This window comes from Miniopterus natalensis, chromosome 16 (assembly GCF_054644295.1).
Source record: "Miniopterus natalensis isolate mMinNat1 chromosome 16, mMinNat1.hap1, whole genome shotgun sequence".
In the NCBI taxonomy this organism is placed as follows: domain Eukaryota; kingdom Metazoa; phylum Chordata; class Mammalia; order Chiroptera; family Miniopteridae; genus Miniopterus; species Miniopterus natalensis.
Window position 1 is genome coordinate 44,497,039 of NC_142096.1, and position 22,348 is coordinate 44,519,386.

General features: G+C 41.1%; 1 protein-coding gene across 1 annotated transcript in view; it reads right to left on the minus strand.

Moving 5' to 3' along the window:
• LOC148091381 (DNA mismatch repair protein Msh3-like) overlaps window positions 1-22,348 on the minus strand; it is a 153,059-nt gene that overhangs the window by 43,570 nt on the left and 87,141 nt on the right. Inside the window, exons 16-18 of the mRNA XM_087825587.1 lie at window positions 19,411-19,475; window positions 15,710-15,826; window positions 5,885-5,992 (exon numbers count right to left, since the gene is read on the minus strand). Coding sequence (XP_087681713.1) covers window positions 5,885-5,992; window positions 15,710-15,826; window positions 19,411-19,475 — 290 coding nt within the window. The remainder of the gene's footprint in view (window positions 1-5,884; window positions 5,993-15,709; window positions 15,827-19,410; window positions 19,476-22,348) is intronic.

Genomic DNA, 22,348 nt, shown 5'->3' on the forward strand with positions numbered 1-22,348 from the left:
ATAAAAACTCTCAGCAAAGTGGGAATAGAGGGATCATACCTCAACATAATAAAGGCTGTATATGTCAAACCTACAGCCAATATCATACTCAATGGGCAAAAACTAAAACCATTTCCAATAAGAATAGGAAGAAGACAGGGATGTCCACTTTTACCACCCTTATTCAATATAGTTCTGGGAGTCCTTGCCACAGGCATCAGACAGGAAGAAAACATAAAAGGCATCCAAATTGGAAAGAAGGAAACAAAATTGTCATTATTTGCAGATGACATGATATTGTACACAGAAAACCTTAAAGACTCCACCAAAAAACTACTAGATTTAATAAATGAATTCAGCAAGGTAGCAGGATACAAAATTAACACCCAGAAATCGATGGCATTTTTATACACCAATAATGAACTTTCAGAAAGAGAAACCAAAAAAAGAATCCCATTTACCATTGCAACTAAAAAAATAAGATACCTAGGAATAAACTTAACCAGAGATGTACAAGATCTGTACTTGGAAAACTACAGGACACTGAAAAAAGAGATAGAGGAAGATATAAACAAATGGAAAAAAATACCATGTTTGTGGATTGAAAGAATTAACATCGTTAAAATGTCCACACTACCGAAAGCAATCTATAAATTCAATGTAATCCCTATTAAAATACCAACAGCGTATTTCACAGAGCTAAAACAAACACTTTGAAAATTTATATGGAGCTAAAAAAGACCCCAAATAGCCACGTCAATCTTGAGAAAGAACAAAGCTGGAGGGATCCCAATACCAGATATCAAGTTATACTACAAAGTCACTGTAATCAAAACAGCCTGGTACTGGCACAAGAACAGACACATAGATCGGTGGAACAAAACAAAGCACCCAGAAATTGACCCATGCCATTATGGTCAATTAATACTTGAGAAAGGAGGCAAGACCATACAATGGAGTAAAGACAGTCTCTTCAATAAGTGGTGCTGGGAAAATTGGACAGGTACATGCAAAAAATATGAAACTAGACCACCAACTTACACTATACACAAAAATAAACTCAAAATGGATAAAAGACCTAAATGTAAGATGTGAAACCATAAAAATCCTAGAAGAAAACGTAGGCAGCAAAATCTCAGACATCTCTTGTAGCAATATGTTTGACGATACCTCTCCTAGGGCAAGAGAAACTAAGGAGAAAATAAACAAATGGGACTATATCAAAATAAAAAGCTTCTGCACAGCAAAAGAAACTATCAACAAAACAAAAAGGGAGCCCACTGTATGGCAGAACATACTTGCCAACGACACACCAGATAAAGGGTTAATATCCAAAAAATATAAGGAAATCATACAACTTAACAAAAAGAAGACAAACAATCCTGTTAAAAAAATGGGCAAAGGATCTAAATAGACACTTCTCCTAAGAGGACATACCGATGGCCAAGAGACATATGAAAAAATGCTTAATGTCGTTAATCATCAGAGAGATGCAAATGAAAACCACAATGACAGCCCGGCCGGGCGTGGCTCAGCGGTTGAGCGTCCACTTAGGATCCAGTCGATCGGGGTTAGATTTCCCGGTCAGGGCACATGCTCGGATTGCGGGCTCGATCAATGACTCTCTCATCATTGATGTTTCTATCTCTGTCTCTCCCTCTCCCTCCCTCTCTCTGAAATCAATAAAGATATATTTAAAAAAAAGAAAAAAGAAAAAAAAAGAAAACCACAATGACATGTCACTTCACACCTGTCAGAATGGCTGCCATCAACAAACAACAAGTGCTGGCGAGGGTGTGGAGAAAGGGGAACACTGCTGGGGGTGGGAATGCAGACGGGTGCAGCCACTATGGAAAGCAGTATGGATTTTCCTCAAAAAATTAAAAATTGACCTACCATTTGACCTAGTGATCCCACTTCTAGGAATATATTCTAAGAATCCTGAAACACCAATCAGAAAGAACTTATGCACCCCTATGTTCATAGCAGCGCAGTTTACAATAGCTAAGATCTGGAAACAGCCCAAGTGCCCATCAGCAGATGAGTGGATAAAAAAGCTGTGGGACATTCACACCATGGAATACTACGCAGCTGTAAAGAAGAAGGATCTCTTATCCTTTGAGACAGCATAGAGGGAACTGGAAAGTATTATGCTAAGTGAAATAAACCAGTTAGAGAAAGACAAGTACCATATGATCTCACTCATATGTGGAATCTAATGAACAAAGTAAACTGATGAACAAAATGGATCCAGAGACATAAAAGCATGGAACAGATTGAGGGATCTTAGAGGGAATATGGGGATGGGGATGGGGGAGTGGGCGGGGAGAGATCAATCAAAGAACTTACATGTTTATAAACATAACCTATGGACACAGACATTGGTCTGGGGAAGGCCTAGGGGTGGGGTGGATGCGGGGAGAGGTGATCAATGGGGGTAAAATGGGACATCTGTAGTATTTTCAACAATAAAGGTAAAAAAAAAAAAGGAACGGAAATTTCTACTTGTCAACAGCATTCTTACTTGATTTATACTCTGTGTAAAGATATATCATATCTTGGTTATTAATTTTCCCGGGAGACTGTTCTTATCTTTAAAAACAAGCAGATTAAAAAATTTTAGGTGGAATTTTCTAAATATATGATATGCAGTTTCTGAAGTACTTTAGCATGTGAAATATTTCTTGAAATTGCCTTATTGATAGAATAGGTGTTTTGGAACAGTCCTATTGAGGACAAATAAAAAGTTGGGTAAAGTATAGAAAACAGCTACTTGAAGGCACCTGGTAAGTAACAAGACCAGGCCCGGATCTGGGGTCAGACATAGGCCGAGGGTGGGTGACATCTCTGCTCTAGGCCGAGACACTCGGGGTGTCATGCCAGGTGTTAGAGTGTATTTGCAGTAAGAGGTGCAGTCTTTGACATCTTGACCATCTTACACCCAGATGTGGATTAAGTGATGCCAGATTGTTATGTGTCTTGAGATGCCTAACGGAAGCAAATGTGACTTTCAGAAGAAAGGCACCATCAAATTATTTCTACAAATGATTTTGCAAATACAATGCCCATAGATAATCTAAACAATGAGACATTCAAGGAGATACATGAGCGAGAGAGAACCAGCAGAAACAAAGAGAACAGAACAGGCTCACAAAGATTCCACATATTTGAACGATCAGACACAGACTTTAAGATGACTATGCCTATTGTATTCTTAGAGACAAAAGACTGAGCACTGACAGAAAACTAAAAACGATTTTTAAAATATAATAAATTACTATGGGTATGAAAGACACTAACAACCTTTTAAGTTCAGATATTTTTATTAAAAATAAAAATTTTTATCATACTTTAAGAATTTTTACCATACTTAATTCTTTCTGATTTTTGAATAATTAAACATCTTTCAGTAAAACAGTTACTATTTACTAAGTGCTTATCATTTGCCTGGTCCTGCTTTCATATATCTTTATCTCATTTAATCTGTACAACATCTTTGAGAGACAGGTTATTATTTTGTCAATGTAGGAACTGAGTATCAGAGAGGTTAAGAAACTTGCTTGAAGGTCAGATGTTAAATAACTGAGCAGATATTCAAAACCCCATGCCTGTCTGATCCGAAGCTGAAGGACACGCCTAGAACAGAGATTCAAATTTCCCTTATGCAAATCAAGGAGCCTCTTGAAATATATACTGGAAGATGCCAAAAGAACAAGGGGAAGCATCAAATTGAAAAATCTAGGATGAAACTTGCATACAGTGGATACTCTAAAAACGTGTTAATTTTCTGCTAAGTCTAGGAGTTCACCATAAAGTTTTACAGTGATGTACTAAGACATATTTTTACTACTCAGGTAGCTTTTGCTAAAACTACATCTCAATAAAGAATCTCTATAACTTGAAGATTTATCCCATTACTAGTTCATAACTTTACTTCTTACGTGTCTGTATGGATATGTAAGACGTAAGTGAGAGCACAGGACTGGTCGGTGACAGAGGGTGGGCGGGAGCCAGGAGTTCCGACAGCAAAGCCAGATGCTGATCGTTACGTCACACCGAAAGTTGGATGTTATGTGTAATCATAAGTATGTCTCGGTGTGCGTTCAGGTATGTATAAACATGCGTGCACACGTGGCTGCGACACTTCCGACGTGATGCTCTGCGGCACAGCACTACCTGTCCTCCTTCCACTACCTACAGCATCAGCGGCTGCAAACAGCAAAAAGCCACCTGAAGAAGCCTAAGAAGCCATAAATAACAGGCCTAAGGATTCCTCAGTGGGAAGGGCTTTGCCTGGACACACACCAGGTGCACAGGCTGTGGCCAATCCTCTGCTTCATTCAGAAGTAGAATCCATCGGGAACAGTCTGCTTCACAAACCTGGCGCACTGAGAAGGGACCCCTAGTAAGACTGAGACATCAGGAGGACACCAGCCGCTGAGGGCAGGCTCTTACTCTTCCAGCACTCGGTTCCGCTGCAGGAGAGGTGTGCAGCTCATTTTATACATTAATAGAATATAATTTTCCCCATTTACTGCACTGTAAAGTTTCAGCTCTAAAATGGCAAGAAATTGGGCAAAAGTGAAAATGCAAAGATTCTATTTTAAACAAAACTATTGTGCTTGACACTGTAGGTACACTCCACATCCATGGAGAGCAAAACACAATGAAGCAAAACAGCAAACTCAGTACTTTCTGAGTCTATAAGTGGTGTAGCCAATTCCTTCTCCTCCCACAAATAAACAAACTATTAAACTGTTTTTTGACATCCACTATGGGTACTATGCTAGGTACAGAGGATATTTAAATGTTAAAAAAGATATCTGGCACAAACTAGAGAGGAAACCAAGATATGGAGGAAGTATGAACAGCAAAACGCATCTCCTAATGCTCTGTGTGCCACAAGCGCTGATAAGAGAGCATCTCTTCCATGTTTTCTTTTTAGTCCTTACAATAAGCCATCAAGTTAAACACTCTCTAGTTCTTAGGTATATGAAAAACTAAGGCTTTGAACCACAAACCAAACACTTGTGTCCCCCTTCCCAAATTCACATGTAGAAACCTAATGTCTAACGTGATGGTATTCCCAGGTGATTAGGTCCTAAGGGCAGAGCCCTCATGAAGGGCTTCCCCAGACAGCCCATATGGGGCAATGTCCACCAGAGCCACAGAGAGCCACCAGCACAAAATTCCGGCCCAAGCTGGAGCAAGCCAAGTCCAGAGTGCCGGCACTAGCAGAGCCACCACAGAGAACCCCCGCAGGGCCAGGCTGGGCCCAGGCACAGCACCACCATGGGGACAGGGACACCTGACTCCTGGAACCTAAGTCATTGCCCAGAAAAGCTATGGGAACAGGGCTGCCACCCTAAAGAGTCTGGAAGGCAGGGCGCACCTCCTACCAATCTCCCACCCCCAATCCCAGAGAGCTCAGCAAAAAGATTGGCTCAAGTTTAAGGTTTTGGATTTAGGAAGAGCAATAGGGAGCAATAGGGAGCAATCTGCCTCAGAATGACCCACAGCTTGAGAGTCACCCGTATCTGATTTAGATATTTAAATGATACTTATAATTATAAAGTTAAGCATATTATATCAAGTGCTCAAGTCAAAGCTAACAAAGGAAAGGATTGCACCTTTGTAAAAATGTCACCCACATAAATTTAAAGATTGAAATATCTAACATTCACCTCTAGAATTATCATGACCATCTGCTATCACTGTATTTACTGACAGAGCAAGAGAGGGATTTAATTTTAAATTGAGCTGTATGTGTACGATATTCAACTTCACCAACACTCCAGCGTATCTGAGTAATTTTAGTGTTTTATAATAAAAGCACTAAAATTGATTGAATAATGCCATCTGATCTAAAGCACTGAAATGGGGGGGAAATAAAAAAATGTATTACCTGCAGTAATCGCCTTGCTTAGTGACCTTGGCCAGGGAGAAAACGCAGTCAACAGTTGCTAGGTGATGTACTGCTTTGCACAGGGAGTGATAATGTTCATTGAAATTCCTACAGAAGCAACAAAAAGGTGAGCAGAAGTGATTTCTCAGACTCACAAAGCTGAAGGACAAGTCCTTTATTAGCTGAGATCAACTAAAACAAAATAACCAGTCATAACTAGCAGTTAAGAGAGTTGGAAATTACATAGAACTACTTTTCTGTTTAATATAATAATTTAATCACTGAGGCTTTTTCTTCCATTTGGATAGAATTTTATGTATTTAAAAGTGTCTATGCAAAAACGTTTACTGTTAATACCTATTGCACATTTCGTCTCACTATGACATTTCAACTTAGATATAATGAACACAAATGCAGCGAATGTTTTCATTTAGTTTCAGTACCACTGAATTGGAAGCTTCTCCATGGCAGAGTTCACGTCCATCTTACTTACCTATCAGTACAGCCCTAACATCTAGCCCAAAACCTTGTCATAATCTTGAAGGCAAGCACAAAGAAAAGGACTTTTTTCAGTGATCTGCAGTTATCTTATTAATAGTGCATACAGAAATTTACTTTCAGATTTGTTTCCAAAGGATGATGGCCACTGCCTCAAATCTTTGGCTAATATTTAAATAACTGATGGTCTAGAAGCTTAAAAGCACCCTTTATTGAAAGACATAGTCAGAAAAAAATACAGGAACGTACACAGGTGTGTGCACTCTCTCTCTGTGGCTTAAACTACCCTGTTATCTCAGGAGCACAGGCATCCCTTACAGTGTCCTTTTAAAGAAGAACCCGGCCCCAAAAGAGATAACATTCACCACAGTACTTCTCTTAAAGCAGATTTCACTATTGTACTGTGAGTTTCAGAAACCTTGAGGTTTAGTCTGTCTGCTCTGTAAGAACAGAGGTTTTCAGAGCGCCTCCTAGCTCGAAGAGGCGACCAGGTTAAGCTGCCACATGACCAGTTGTTGTTATACTGTCACTATACTGATTTTTAAAAAAATGTATCTTTATTGTTGAAAGTATTACAAATATCTCCCTTTTTCCTCCAGTGATCCCCTCCCCCTTGCAGTCCTCCCTCCAGGCCTTCACCACACTATTGTCTGTGTCCATGGGTTACGCATAAGTGCATATAAATTCTTTGGTTTATCTCTTCCCACTCCTACCCTGCCTTCCCTCTGAGATCCCTCAGTCTGTTCCTTGCTTCGATGTCTCTGGGTCTATTTTGTTCATCGGTTTATTTTGTTCATTAGATTCCACATATGAGTGAGATCATGTGATACTTGTCTTTCTCTGACTGGCTTATTTCACTTAGAATAATACTCTCCAGGTCCCTCCATGCTGCCTCATAGACTAAGAGATCCTTCGTTTTTACAGCTGCATAGTATTCCATGGTGTGAATGTCCGAGAAGATGCTTGATACGATTTCAGTCTTCTTGAACTTGTAGAGACTTATTTTGTGTCCTAACATGTGGTCTATGTTTGAGAATGTTCCATGTGCACTTGAGGAGAATGTATATTCTGAAACTTTGGGGGAAATGTTCTATAAATGTCAGTTAAATCCATCTGATCTAGTGTGTCATTTACAGTCCCTGTTTCCTTGTTGATTTTTTGTCTGGAAGATCTGCCCAGTGAAGTCAGTGGGGTGTTCAAGTCCCCTAAGATGACTGTATTGCTGTCGATCTCTCCAGAAGTTGTGTTTTTTTCAGCCTGTGTGAGTCTTTTCTTCTAAGTTGGGTTTCTTGTAGACAGCATGTATTTGGGTCTTGTTTTCTTATCCATTCAGCTACCCCATGTCTTCTGATTGGGACATTTAATCCACTTATATTTAAGGTTATTATTGATAGGTACTTATCTATTGCTATTTTCTTTCTTTATGCCTATGTTTCTCTTTCTCTCTTTTTCTACTTCTTATTACAGCGGTCCCTTTAACATTTCCTGCAATGCTGGTTTGGTGGTGATAAACAACTTTAGCCTTGTTTTGTCTGGGAAGCTCTTTATTTCACCACCTATTTTGAATGATAGTCTTGCTGGATAGAGGAGTCTTGGTTTCAGATCCTTGCTTTGCATTACCTGGAATACTTCATGCCACTCCCTTCTGGCCTGTAGAGTTTCTGATGAGAAATCAGCTGACAGCCTTATGGAAGCTCTTTTGTAGGTAACAGCTTGCTTTTCTCTTGCTGCCTTTAAGATTCTCTTTTTATCTTGAATTTTTGGGATTTTAATTGTGATGTGTCTGGGTGTGGGGCTCTTTGGGTTCTTCTTGCTTGAGACTCTCTGTGCCTCCTGAACTTGTGTGACTTTTTCCTTGACCAGGTTAGGGAAGTTTTCTGCCATTATTTCTTCAAACAGGTTCTCTATCCCTTGCTTACTTTTGACCTCCTCTGGCACTCCTATAATGTGAATATTGTTACGTTTCATGTTGTCCCACACTTCCCTTAAACTGTCCTCCTGTTTTTTAATTGTTTTTTCTTATTGGATCTCTGATTGAGTGATTTCTTTCTACCCTGTCTTCTAATTCACTGATACGATCCTCAGCTTCCTCTAATCTGCTGTTTATTCCTCCCAATGTATTTTTTATTTCTACTATGTCATTCTTAATTTCCTTCATAGTTTCTGTATCTTTTCTCACGCTGTTGAGTATCCTTACAATCAGTATTCTGAACTCTATATCTGATAGATTGTTTATCTCCATTTCATTTAGCTCTACTTCTGGAGAATTCTCTTGTTCTTTCATTTGGGACTTGTTTTTTTGTCTCCCCATTTTTGGCTGCCTGTTTGGATTTCTTTCTATGTATTAGGTAGATCTGCTAGGACTCCCAGTCTTTTGGATGGTCTCTGGTGCAGGCCAATGTTAGACACTGTTTATGATTGGCCTGTTTGAAGCTTCCCACACTCCACAGTTTGTGGTTCCCTCTGCTCTGGCTGGGTGTGTTTGAACAGGACTTCACTATATTGATTTTTAAAAGTCTGTAATTTCTGCCCAGCCGGGCGTGGCTCAGCGGTTGAGCGTCGACCTAGGATCTGGGCGATCGGGGTTTGATTCCCGGTTAGGGCACATGCCCGGGTTGCAGGCTCGATCAATGACTCTTTCACCATTGATGTTTCTATCTCTCTATCCCTCTCCCTTCCTCTCTCTGAAATCAATAAAGATATATTTAAAAAAAAGAAAAAAAGAATATCATGAAAAAAAAAAATCTGTAATTTCTGATTTTTCTTATAACATCAGACTAAAGTATTCTATGTAAATGAGTTTTTCAGATACTAAAAACATTTTAAGTGTCCAGCTTTATTTTTGTGTTAACTATTTATGAATTAAAAAATGTACTTATGGTATATTTTATACTTCTCTGAGTACAGAGAACACAGTGAATATAATATACCTATTTCTCACTGAATTAAAATTCATCAAAACAAACAACATGAATACCACTAACAGTGTTAAGAGTCAGTGCAAAAGTCCCACACAAAGGAGACTGGCCCCTGGTACCAGACAGGTGGTGCTCAGTTGCCACCTTAAAATGCCTCTTGATTTTGAAGATGCCACACGCTGCATGGACCTAACATTCCTGGAGTGGTTGCCCAGAGATTATACCTTGACCTTCCTGTTCTGGCATCAGTTTTAGATCTGACCACTCATTTACCTCTTGGACTGTGCCCATCCTGTCCCTGTTCTAATTACTGACCCAGTTAGTCTTCCTATCCTGGCGTGTGTGCTCTCTCTCTCTTTTTGCCAGAGAGCAGCCATGCATGGTATTTCTGCTCTTGCCTATCTGGATACGAGTGTCAGAGGACCTCTGGCATGAAAAACAGTCCATTTTTTGTTCCTCTCACTCCGTTTTCCTAATGTCTTGTCACTACAGCCCTAATTTGCTTTAAGATAGCAGCCTTAGGGTGAGGGGAACTGTACCTGATGATATTTCTAAATTTCTAGAAATGAAATGAGGGACACAGTTCTTAGTAGAGACCATTTCAGTTAAAAAAATTATAAGAAAAAGTCATGGAGGGATAAGGTAATTATTTTGATATGGACAACAATGTTCTTTCTCATGCCAATTATATGAAGCTCTGAATGCGATGAGCAAAGGCCCTAAATCTTGAGCATCGTCACCATACCTCTACCGAGCCCTGCTTGGCTTCTTGCCCTTATCCACTTTCCATATCACAGTCATTCTCACACTGAGAACGAGCAGTTGAAAACTGGGCGATTCGGGTAACAATCGGAGAGACTGGGTTCATGTCAGACAACATGCAACTCCATCGATAAGCCACCAGCCAACGAGAGGGCAGCCAAAGCCTGAACCTCAGTCTCAGCTCAGAAGGTGCTGCGGAGGCCGGCTGAGACACTCGGGTTCTAAGGCTGCCGGTACAGTTTACCATCAGGCGTTGCTCAATGATATCTGAAGTTAATAAAAATGGAAGGGATTTTATATTTTAGTTGAGCTACTGTGTAAAAGATATTATAATTCAATTTTAAAAGAATTTGCAATTGAGGAGATTCTTCAATATCCACAGCCCATTTTCTAGAAGACAGAAGATGAGACATTTTTGAGAGAGGGTTCCATTGATAGAATTTCTTACAGCCTTGATTTCTTGCAGTATTTTGATCAAAAGTAATATGACTAATGTACAACAGTTCGTATCTCAGTAACAGACAAACACACTTGTAATAGCTGGTATTCAATCCTCTGATGTCAGGTTGTTGAGGTCTGGCACCTCAATTAATAGTGCACATAACAACCAATGCAGGCGCGCTAGCTGCAAATGTCTCAGTCAAATTTCAGCCAGTATCCTTTTTTAGATAAAAAGTAAAATATTTTTCTTATTTTGAAAGTAATACTTGTATGTCATATAAACTTCTGAAATCATGTATTTGCAAAGTAAATTAAAATTTCCAGAAACCTTTCCATTGAGAAATAATCAGATATTTGAGACTACATACATGTGCGCGTATATGAATAGATTTATACAAAGAATATAAAAAAATGGACAATAATCATATTAACATAAGCATATATATTTGATTTTTAAAACATACAGCTTTATATGCTGTGCACAAATGTGAATTTACACATACAGAACTGTATCACACTCGGATACTGTTGTGCATCCTTCACTCAACAATGTATCACAAGCATCACAGCCTCCTGGTGTGTCTAGTTAGTGTCGGCTCACTCTCCGCAGCTCTCAGCTGCAGTAGACGGTGGTGCAAGGAGGCAGAACTCCCCTGGGTTAATCTGGCAGAAGGGCCCAGGCCAAGGGCTGACACAGTGAGAGAGGCATCGGTACCAGAGGGGTGACAGAAGAGAAGAGGAGAGGGCAAGTCAAAGAGATATTTCAAAAGGAAAGAAGACAAACAGGAATCTGGTAACAGCTAAGGGACGAGGGAGGAAGAATGAGAAAGCTCATGTAGGAGCTGGGAGACGCCTTCTTCAGCCCAGAGTAATGACGGGAGAGCAGAGCCCAGGTTTCTGCAATCATGCCACTATGACTGAATGAATACCAAGAACCTAACCGAATCCCAGAGCCCGAGAATGTGGCCTGTGAAGCTGGGAAGAAGTCATTTTAGTCCAGTTTTCACATCCTCAGTGATGCTGCTAAGGGAAAAGCCAGGAGAACTAAAGGACTCAAGGGCCCTGAAAACCGTTAAAATGGGAAACTGAAAGTGAATTGGAGATATCAAGATGGCAGCGTAGGTAACAGCTGCACCCGCCACCTCCTGCAACCATATCAAAATTACAGCTAAAATACAGAACCACCATCACTCGGAGCCTCCTGAAATCTGGCTGAACAGAAGCCCTGCAACCAGGGAACTGAAGCAGCACCAAGACTGGTAGGAGGGGCGGAGACGAGGGCGGATCGGGGCTGAATTGTGGAGACGTGGTTGCAGGCCCACACCCGGTGCCTCGGTTTAAACCCAGGAGGGAATATCAGGGGTGGAGGTTTCCCGGAGGAGTGAGGGGTCCCAGCCCCACAGCAGGCCCCCAGCCCAGGGCTCCAGGGCCGGGGAGAGACGTCCCCACAATTCCGGGGTGTAAAACCAGCGGGGACTGTCCCTGAGGGTCACAGAGGCTGCGGGAGCCCCAGCAGCTCCTCTTAAAGGGCCCGTGCTCGGCCTCACTCAGACGCGCTCCCTCTGAGCCCAGCGCTGGGCAGCAGCCCGAAAAGACCTGGGACACTTGGGGAGGAACTAACCTGCCTGAAATCCGGGAGAGAGGCGGAAGGGCAGCTTCCTCCCAGGCAGAAGAGCTGTCGGAGACCACTGCTCCTTTGGCGAGTCCTCCCTGCAAACAGCCGGCAGGCAGGCGCCATATTTGAATCACCAGCACCTGACTCTCACCTTAGGCCCCGACCTGTGATTGTCGGAGGCCCCGCCCCTCCCCACCTCCAGGCTCATCCAAGCCATTTCCAGGGGCTTTTCTGTGCAAGTGGCCTCTCCATCCTCATGCTTAGGACTTTCCTAAAATCTCTCAAACAAGCAGCAGTGGGCCCCATACAGCTTGATAAGCGGCCCCAGGCCTGGCACTAGCGGCAGTTTGCATTGGCTTATAGCTTGGCCTCTCCTGGACACCACCAAGCCAAGCACAAGTAGCAGCCAACTATGGATTGCTGAGTAGCTCATGCTGGGTGGCGCTGGGCAAGGGACAGGCAGAGGCTGACTTTGCACCTCCTGGGAGGACCCAGAGACAGTACATCTCTGCCCACAAGTCTGGTGGTCAGACTTGACTAGGCTGGATTACAATCCTACCACATCCATGAGTGACACACTCAAGGGGCACACTTGGTGAACACCAAAGCTCTGCTGAAGTAAATCCTGATCCATAGGGGAGTCTTCAGCACAGCAGCTCTTTGGCTGTAGCTGCAGCTGGTCCTCACAGCCAATTGGCCAGGGGGTCAATTCCTCCCAGGGACACCAACAGCAACCAAGGCTCAACTACAACAGGACAGTGCACACAGCCCACACAGGGGAGCACCTAGAAGGCCCAGCTCAGGTGACTGGGGAGGCTGAGCCACTGGACCCTACAGGACACCTACTACACAAAGCCACTCTACAAATTCCAGCAGACATAGCAGCTCTACCTAATACATAGAAACAAACACCTGGAAGCAGCCAAAATGTGGAGGCAAAGAAACATGTCACAAAGGAAAGAACAGAAGAAATCTCTAGAAGAGGAACTAAATGAAATAGATCCAAGCAAGCTAACGGATGCAGAGTTCAGAATTTTGTTTATAAGGATGTTTAAGCAGACTGTTAGGGAAATAACTGAGAAAATCGATAACATACTGAAGTACCAATTTGAAATGAAGGCTACACGAACTGAAATGAAGAATAATTTACTGGGAATCAACAGTAGAGTAGAGGACGCTGAGAATCAAATCAGCAATTTGGAACATGAGGAAACAAAAAATACCCAACAAGAAGAGCAAAAAGAAAAAAGAATCCAGAAATACGAAGATAGTATAAGGAGCCTCTGGGACAACTTCAAGAGGCCCAACATTCGTATTATTGGGGTCCAGAAGGGGAAGAAAGAGAGCAAGAAATTGAAAACCTATTTGAAAAAATAATGACAGAAAACTTCCCCTACCTGGGGAAAGAAATCGACTTACAAGTCCAGGAAGCACAGAGGGTCCCAAAGAAGAGGAACCCAAAGAGGCCCACAGCAAGACACATCATAATTAAAATGCCAAAGGTTAAAGACAAAGAGAGAATCTTAAAAGCAGCAAGAGAAAAGCAGTTAGTTACCTACAAGGGAGCACTCATACGGCTGTCAGCTGATTTCTCAACAGAAACCTGCAGGCCAGAAGGGAGTGGCAAGAAATATTCAAAGTGATAAAAAACATGGAACTACAACCAAGATTGCTCTACCCAGCAAAGCTATCAACTAGAATTGAAGGTCAGATAAAGAGCTTCACACAGATAAGATAAAGCTAAAGGAGTTCATCACCCCCAGACCAGCACTACAGGAAAAGTTGAAGGGTCTTCTTTAAGAAGAAGCTAACGAACAAAAGAATCTGACGAACTAAATAGATCCAGAGACACTGATGCAGGCAACAGACGATCATATTTCAGAGGAAAGAGGGAAGGGGGTGGAGGGTGGGAAGAGATTAACCAAAGAAGTTATATGTATAACCCATGGCCACAGTCAATAATGGGGTGAAGGCCTGAGGAGGGGGTGGGAGCAAAATGAAGGGGGTCAATTGGGGGGGAAAAAATGGGACACATGTAATACTCTCAACAATAAAGATAAATTAAAAAAGAAAGAAAAAGGAAAAAAGAAAGTGAATTGAGAAAGGAACAGAATAAACCACATTTCCATCCCTGGATTTAAGACTCTGAGTCAAGATACCCTCAAAAGACTCAGGATAAGTAAATTAGAATCTCTTTCTGACCCTATAATTGAAGACTCCTCCGGACAAAAAGAGATACAAATCTTTTAAAAACTGTCATATTTTATCTTTTTTGTTCTCCTCCCCCCCACTTGTAGGGTTGTTTACTTTAAATATATAAAGCTCCCTGAAGGAACTTACTGAATATTTGCTGTTCAAATTTTTAAAAGAGAGATTTTTGTTTAGAAAGATGCCTATGGATTCATCTTGGGCAGGCTCGACAGCCTGAGAGCAAAGGGTATAGATGCCACCACCAGACACCCTGTCTTGAACCTGGGATCTGATCCTTAACCCATGAGCAACTTATTTCTGCATCTCATTTTATTCGTTTATAAATTGGGGGTGATGATAATACTTAGTTTGCAGGGCTCCTGTGAGGAGTAATGAGCTGGTACATATTAAAGTGCTTATATGAGTGGTTGTCCGGAGCCAGCGCCTACGGACTTAATGCAAGCCAGCTGTGCACATCTCTTCCCAAGTCCTTCCAACAGGAGCTGAAAATCAGTCATGGTGCAAGTATTCACCACAGGGATCAGCAGAGAGTGGCCATAGCCATTCTCCAGCACACTGCTGACTTAAACTTGCCAATATGAACACAACTATCAACAAATCCAGAATGAGAAATCTCTAAGACAACGGCAAGTACTCTTCCAAAAAATCTGATACTATGAAAAACGAAATCTATTCTAGATTCAAACAGACTAGAGACAGAATAGCCAAATGCAGTGTATAAAAATTGATTAGATCTTTCATTTAAAAATTTGAGGGAGGTAATTCAATATATTCTTAAATTAATATTATTTTTTCTTAGGTGTGATAATGGTGTTAAGATTATATAGCAGAACCTCCTTATTTTTAGAAAATGTAAGTTTAAGTATTTAGGGGTGAAGTGTTATGTCTAAAACTTACTTTCAAGTATTTCAGGAGACAAAGTGCATGAGAGACAGAAAACAAACACAGCAAAATGCTAACACTTGATACATCTAGGTGAAGGGTACAGAGGCATTCATTCCCATAAATTTAAATTTTTAAAAAATAAAAATTAGGGAGTAAACAAAACAACTCACCCACACTCGTCCAACTCTGAAAATGTTAAGCCTTTATATAAGAAAAGTAAAACAAGTCCAAGGTGGAATTTCAAAAGAATGACTCTAGTAAACATCCTTAGCAACAAAGTGTTAGTACAGTAACAATAAAGTATATTTAGTCTCTCAACAAAGACCAAAATGAGCTTACATTTCAGTGGATTAAATATAAAATCAAACACACATACCCAATTGTTCTACGGCAGGTCACAAGCAGTAATCCTGGCTTTTCTTTTTTTATGGAAAGATTTTTTCTGGTCTATTTCTAATAGCAAAAAGTCAGATTACGTTTTTATTGTAAACTCACTCTAGAAAATCCAGCCATTCAGCACTGCAGTCCAGGACCAGCTGCTCCCGGAGCTGACTCAGATGTCTGTAACTTTCTACAATGAAAGGAGAGTGGAAGCGGCTCACAGCTTTTGTGCTAGAAGAGGGGGAACATAAACAGGAAATCAAGGTTACTAAGAAGCCAGTAATGCCATCTCTTCACAAAACTAAAGAAGATATTTATTATTCTCTGATGAACCTTGAAAGTAAATAGCGGTAAAAAGAGAACATTCTTTAATTATGGCCCTGAACTTTTATTTATTTATTTTATTTTAAATATATCTTTATTGATTTCAGAGAGAGGAAAAGAGAGGGAGAGAGAGATGGAAACATCAATGATGAGAGAGTCATTGATCGGCTGCTTAGCCCGCAACCCGGGTACGTGCCCTGACCAGGAATCGAACCCCGATCGCCTGGATCCTAGGTCGATGCTCAACCACTGAGCCACGCCCGCCCAGGCTGAACGTTTTTTTTAAAAAAGATGTTTTTATTGATTTCAGAGAGAGGAAGGGAGAGGGAGAGAGAGGTAGAATCATCAATGATGAGAGAATCACTGATTAGCTGCCTCCTGAACACTCCCTACTGGGTGGGGATCAAGCCCACAATCTGGGCATGTGCCCAGACTGGGAATCGAATGGTGACCTCCTGGTTCATAGGTTGATGCTCAATGGCTTAGCCACGCTGACAGGGGTGGCCCTGAACTTTTTTGATTCCAAAGATTTTGTTGTAAATAAAATACTTGGAGTTCACAGGACTTTGTTCAGGCAGCTTTTAAAATGCATTTCAAATTATATCCATATATGGCAAAATGAAAATTTAGAATTTTCATTTCATATGCAGAAAGCCTTTTCTTTAAATTATATTAAATGAAAATGCTTGCTTTAAGGAAAAAAAGATCAGAAGCAAACATGGCAAAATAAGTGCTGACAAAGCTGGGAGGTGGATATGTTGGTGAAGCCCATACTATATATTCTATACTTTTCTGTATCATTAAAGCATTTCAGTGAAAAACGGAAAAATACAAAGCATCACAAAGAATAGTGACACATTAAATCAGGAGGCAAAGAGGAGCTTTGTCGATCTCACTGTAGATTCCCGGGACCGGGCATGGAAAGGAACGCCCCGTGCCCTTCCTCTGGGCTTGTGCACAATCTCTGATTCTTCATCAAGAAGCTGCAGTGCACACCGGGGAGGCCGTGGGTCCCCAGTTGGAGAGTCTGGCCAAGGCCCCAACTCTGCCACTTACTTGCTAGCTATATGACTTTGTAAATATAACTGACCTCTAAACATCACTTTCCTTGTCTATAAAATGTGCAGAACAGTATCATCACCTCCAGGCACTGTTGAGGATCGAACAGAGAGTGGCTAAGAGTCCCTCTGTCATTAATACTCAGGGTTCGGACTCGATCTGTGGTGCTACCGCGGTCGATGTTATTACTATGAGGAGACCTTCAAGAAGAAAAGGTCAGGGTTGAGTGATAAGCAGGTGGGGACAGAGTGCACTCCCATCTCTGTCTGCTCCCCACTCTATCTTTAATGTGGCAAGCGGCTGGACTAGGGGTGACCCTGTCACACTGAAATCTGACCAGTGATGTTCTAACGTATCCCTGTCAGGGCTCCAAACAACAGATAAAAATTACAATGAACCTTCCCCAGACCACCTCACTCATTCAACTGACATCACTGAACATTCAGAAGACGCTGGCACTGATTTGGGCCTGCCTGTTGCTTTTAAATTATGTCACCTAGATTATTATGCAAACATATTTATCATAGCTTTCTCTTCTACCAAACTCATTCAGTGAGACATTTGTTATTGTTCTACATAGACTAACATGATTTTTTGTAATTCCTCTTCATAAAGCATATTTCCGTTCATTAGCTGTAGTACAGGAAAAAAGTAAACAAAGGAAAAATGCCTGCAAAAAGAAAACAGTATCCCCTAAAATCAACAATACTCAAATCTCAATTACAGTTTCTGGTAGCACAGAAAACAAAGAGGCTGGTATTTAGAACTAACAAAACCCGTGATGGTGTCTTCAGCATCCTGTGATAGTGGCAATGGATAACTGTTGTCGTTTTTTATTAAAATAATTAATTACCATTCACACATCATGTCAATATTTTCTTCCATTCTTAACATTTATTACTTCATGCCATCACCAGCTATAGTCAATCTTCTATTATCTAAGGCAAATGTAATGTTTTCATCCCAAATTCATGCAAGCATATTAATAACAGTAGCAATAAATATTCCACAAAGGATGCTGCTCAGAGGGGGATGCACTTCTCTAATACCACTTCTTCAAGTGAGTCCCCTCTTGGGGATTAATGCCTGACCAAGGCGGAGAGGCGGCGTCTCGGGTGGTCCCTTGAGTTCTGTTTTTGATTTATTTTCATCAATTCATGATATAACTCACAGAAAAGATGTAATGAACTATTATAATATGTGCCATGGAAGGCACCGAGAACAATGAAATGCAGAGCTCCCTGAAGTAGAAAATGAAATTTCAGCTTCGTAAAAGTTCAAGCAACCAAATTTATCTTTCCTCTGATGGTTCCTCAACTTTCTTTCCTCATGTGTTTAAAGTGTACTCTGAGGTATAAAAATAAAACAGTAATTTTACAAAACAAGAAAACAAATGTTCACAAATAAAATACCCTTTGGAAAAAATGTTTTAAAATTAATGATAAAAAGAATAAAAAATCAATTTTTCTTTTGTTGAAGTTCCATTAAAAGAAACAGGCAAGGAAAATGCTCGACATCGCTAATCATCAGAGAGATGCAAATTAAAACCACAATGAGGTGTCATTTCACACCTGTCAGAATGGCTCCATCAATAGATCAACAAATGACACGTGGTGGCGAGGGTGTGGGGAAAGGGGAACCTGGTGCACTGCTGGGGGGAATGCAGACTGGGGCAGCCACTATGGAAAACAGTGTGGAGGTTCCTCAAAAAATTAGAAATGGAGCTGCCGTTTGACCCAGTGATTCCACTCCTAGGAATGCATCCTAAGAATCCTGAAACATTCATCAGAAAGAATATATGTACCCCGATGTTCACAGCAGCGCAGTTTACAATAGCTAAGATCTGGAAACAGCCCAGGTGCCCATCAGCAGATGAGTGGATAAAAAGCTGTGGGACATTCACACCATGGAATACTATGCAGCTGTAAAGAAGAAGAATCTCGTGCCCTTTGGGACAGTGTGGAAGGACCTGGAGAATATTATGCTGAGTGAAATAAGCCAGGCAGCGAAAGACAAATATCACATGATCTCGCTTATATGTGGAATCTAAAGAACTTAATAAACTGATGAGCAGAATAGATTCAATGACGTGGAAGCATGGATGAGACTGACGAATGTCAGAGGGATGGAGGAGGGCGGGTGGGTGGAGGCGGAGAGAGTAACCAAAGAATTTATGTGCAAATATGCACAACCCAAGGACATGGACAATGGTGGAGAGAGGGACTGGGGAGGGGGAAGGAACGGGGTGGAACGGGTCATTGGGGAGAAAAAGGGACATCTGTAATATTTTAAACAATAATAAAATGAAAAAACAACAACAGGCAAGAATTGCTTTTATGAAAAGGGTATGGTTATTATCAGTCAGTAGCACAGAGATATACAGATATCATTATAGTTCATGTTAATTTAAAAATATACATTTTTAAACCTACCTTCCAACTTTAATCCAATCAGATGGTATACAAGATACAGCAGAGTTCTTTATTTCAATCATAAACTAAAATAAATATAAATCAAAATTAGGTATTTAAATGATTATCCATATTTTAAAGTTTCCTCAAAATTATGCTAAATATTGATTATAAATAGTAAATATTATTCTGAATAGTCAAAACAAATCCAGTACTGTTTTTGGGAGAGTTTATATATGTCCTTACAATCCAATATTATTAATTGGGGTTCCAATACTTGGGATAAAGTACAATCTGTATTGAGCAAAGGAGATCACTGGACACTTTAATGTTGTAGCACTGCATTGTGCATGCCACAAATGGTGGTTTTTTCCATCAATGGCCTATTTCATTTATTAGTACCCACTTATCTCGAGAAATCTGTTACTCAGTAGTAAGACTGAATTTCTAAGTCCATAAAATTTTTAGATGCTCAATTATTAGATGTTATACACACTTTAGATATGGCCTCTCCCCGATTCTGAACAGAAGGGGACTTTACTATAATAGTTTCTATTCAAGGAACCTAACTCCTCCAAAAGTCCTACGAAGAAAGCGCTGACTGTCACGGAAGGTGCTTCCCCTGCGTGCCTCGTGCCTCGCCTGTAGGAGCCTCAGCTCTGAAGGCACAACGCGCTCTGCAGACAGCGCCTCTGAAGCCAGCCAGGAGCAAGCGAGGCCGAGCTCCTCTCCCGCCTTCCGTCTCCAGGGCTCGTAAGGCAGCATCTGGCCCTCCTGCGCACACTGCAGGGCTGTTACAATGAAAGCCAGTATTTTATTCAAATAAAGAAACTTATTTTGTACAGGATGGAACCCAGTGGCACTGTGGCCATCACTAATCTTAAGATGGCTATAGGAATTTTTTTTTTAACACTAATCAGATTTATAACATTTCAGGTATTTATAATATGCTTATTATTAATAGTATCAGCCTGGCTCTTGAGTTTACCTTTCTATTAATAGAAACACTAGCTTTTACATTAATTATAATAGGAACTAATAGTTAATTTTAAGAATTTTCATTCTTAGCAAAAATTCTGTAACTAATGACGTCCTCTTGCATAGAGATAAATGAACACTTGAGTCTGCCACACCCAGTTCAACAGAGTGAAGAGTCCAAAGTTCACTTTGGCTACAAAAATTGAGGAAAATACACAAAATAAATATCATGGGTGGGAGAGATAAAATCACTTTAAAACTAAGCTAAAAAATTTTGCTTAAATATTATTTTTAAATGTATGAGAAAACATATTGGTCTTTTGATAAAATAACTCTGGGAAGAGCTATCTATGCCAAAGGCAAACTGAAAAATTTGGGAACATACTGGATCACTAACAATCGGGAAGGACACATCTAGATCAGAACGGTTGTGACTAGGGGATGGTGGAAATTTTGCAGATAAGCCCAAACCGCTTCAATGAGGCCGTGGGCAGCCAGCGAGGCTGGTTACTTAAGCGCATAATTTGACATACTTTGCCACGACAGCGCTGGATTCAAATGTGTGTCTTATACACCTGACAAACTGCTACTGGTCACAGCCCCCTGGAGTGGCTTATAAATAGTCTGGAGCATACTGTTCGATCTGTAAGTATCAAGGGTCTACGCTAAGGAGCACAGCCCCTCAAGAAGGCCGTGTGCAGAACCTGCAGGGGGCCGAGGGAGCCAGGAGAGCCCATGCGGTTCTGCGTGGCAAGCCCGGGGCCACTTCCTCGGGGTGCTGATCCTGGGTTTCCTCCTTTTTCCTTCGGTAGTCCCAGGTTTTCAGCCTGGGTTTCTCCTCAGCATTGTGATCAACCAGCAGTTTCCCTCTTCTACATCGTTAGTGGGGGAGGAAAGCCGCCACTGCCTTTTACGAGCATTCTAAGAATGGGCAGAGGGGCCTTTTGTTTAAAGATGGCTCAAGAAAAGAAAATCAACTAAAATTGGAAAATAACATCTATTTCAGAAATCTTGGAAAGTTCTCACAGCAACTCTCCCTGCTCTATAGTCCCTGGCTTTGTTTCTTAGGTGTGATGTGAGAAGCCTGCCTTGATTTTTGCAGCAATCCCTCGTGTGCTTCTTCCGGATCCAGGTCTGTCTCGGTTACGTGTCAGATACTGTGGCTCACTACAGCCTGTGGGATCCCTGGCCGGCATCACTGCTGAGTCTGCTAACGTTCTTAACACCCCAGAAGCTGCTTTGTTTCCCCAACAGCACACTCAAGCCAGTCCTCTCCCCTTTTCTTTCTTACTCTCTTAAGAATGTGCAACTGTTTTTTTTTAAATGTAGGAGATTTAACAGAGAATGCTTTCCACATCTTAAACACCCTAAGCTGGTATTTGGATATGCTGCATCCTGAGAATGCAATTCTTCTAAAGATTTTCTGCCAAATGTCTTTCCCTTTCCTTAAGAATACTACTACTTATCAATACTTCCCCAAATCTAAATATCACCCGTTATCCTTCCATGTTTAATTCAAGGTTAAGAGAGAATTCTCTATGCACATAACATGTGACAGAGACCATTGCAGGAGCAGTGAACCAGGTACAGCTATGCAGGCTTTGCTTTCATTATTTCCTTATAAGCTAATACTCTCAGTCAGCGACGAGGCTCAGGATCCTCACGAGTGTATAAAAGCTGGGAACGGGGAAAACCAATGCTGCCTAAAGGAACCCTGGCGTGGCAGTCTGTCTACTTATTGATTTTAAGTGATAACAACAAGATCCATGTACCGTGTGGGACTGCTATAAACAGGTTTATAAAAACTGTAACAGTTACTGTATAAAAGAAAGCTTCAGAGGGAGGGTATGAAATAGAAGCACGTGGACCTAAGATAAGGGTTTCCTCCCTTCTTCCCTCACGTCTTGGAGGGAATCACATTTGATGAAGTCTGTTCTCAGTCCTTCAAGTATCTCAAAATAATTTGCTAATACCTTTAGTA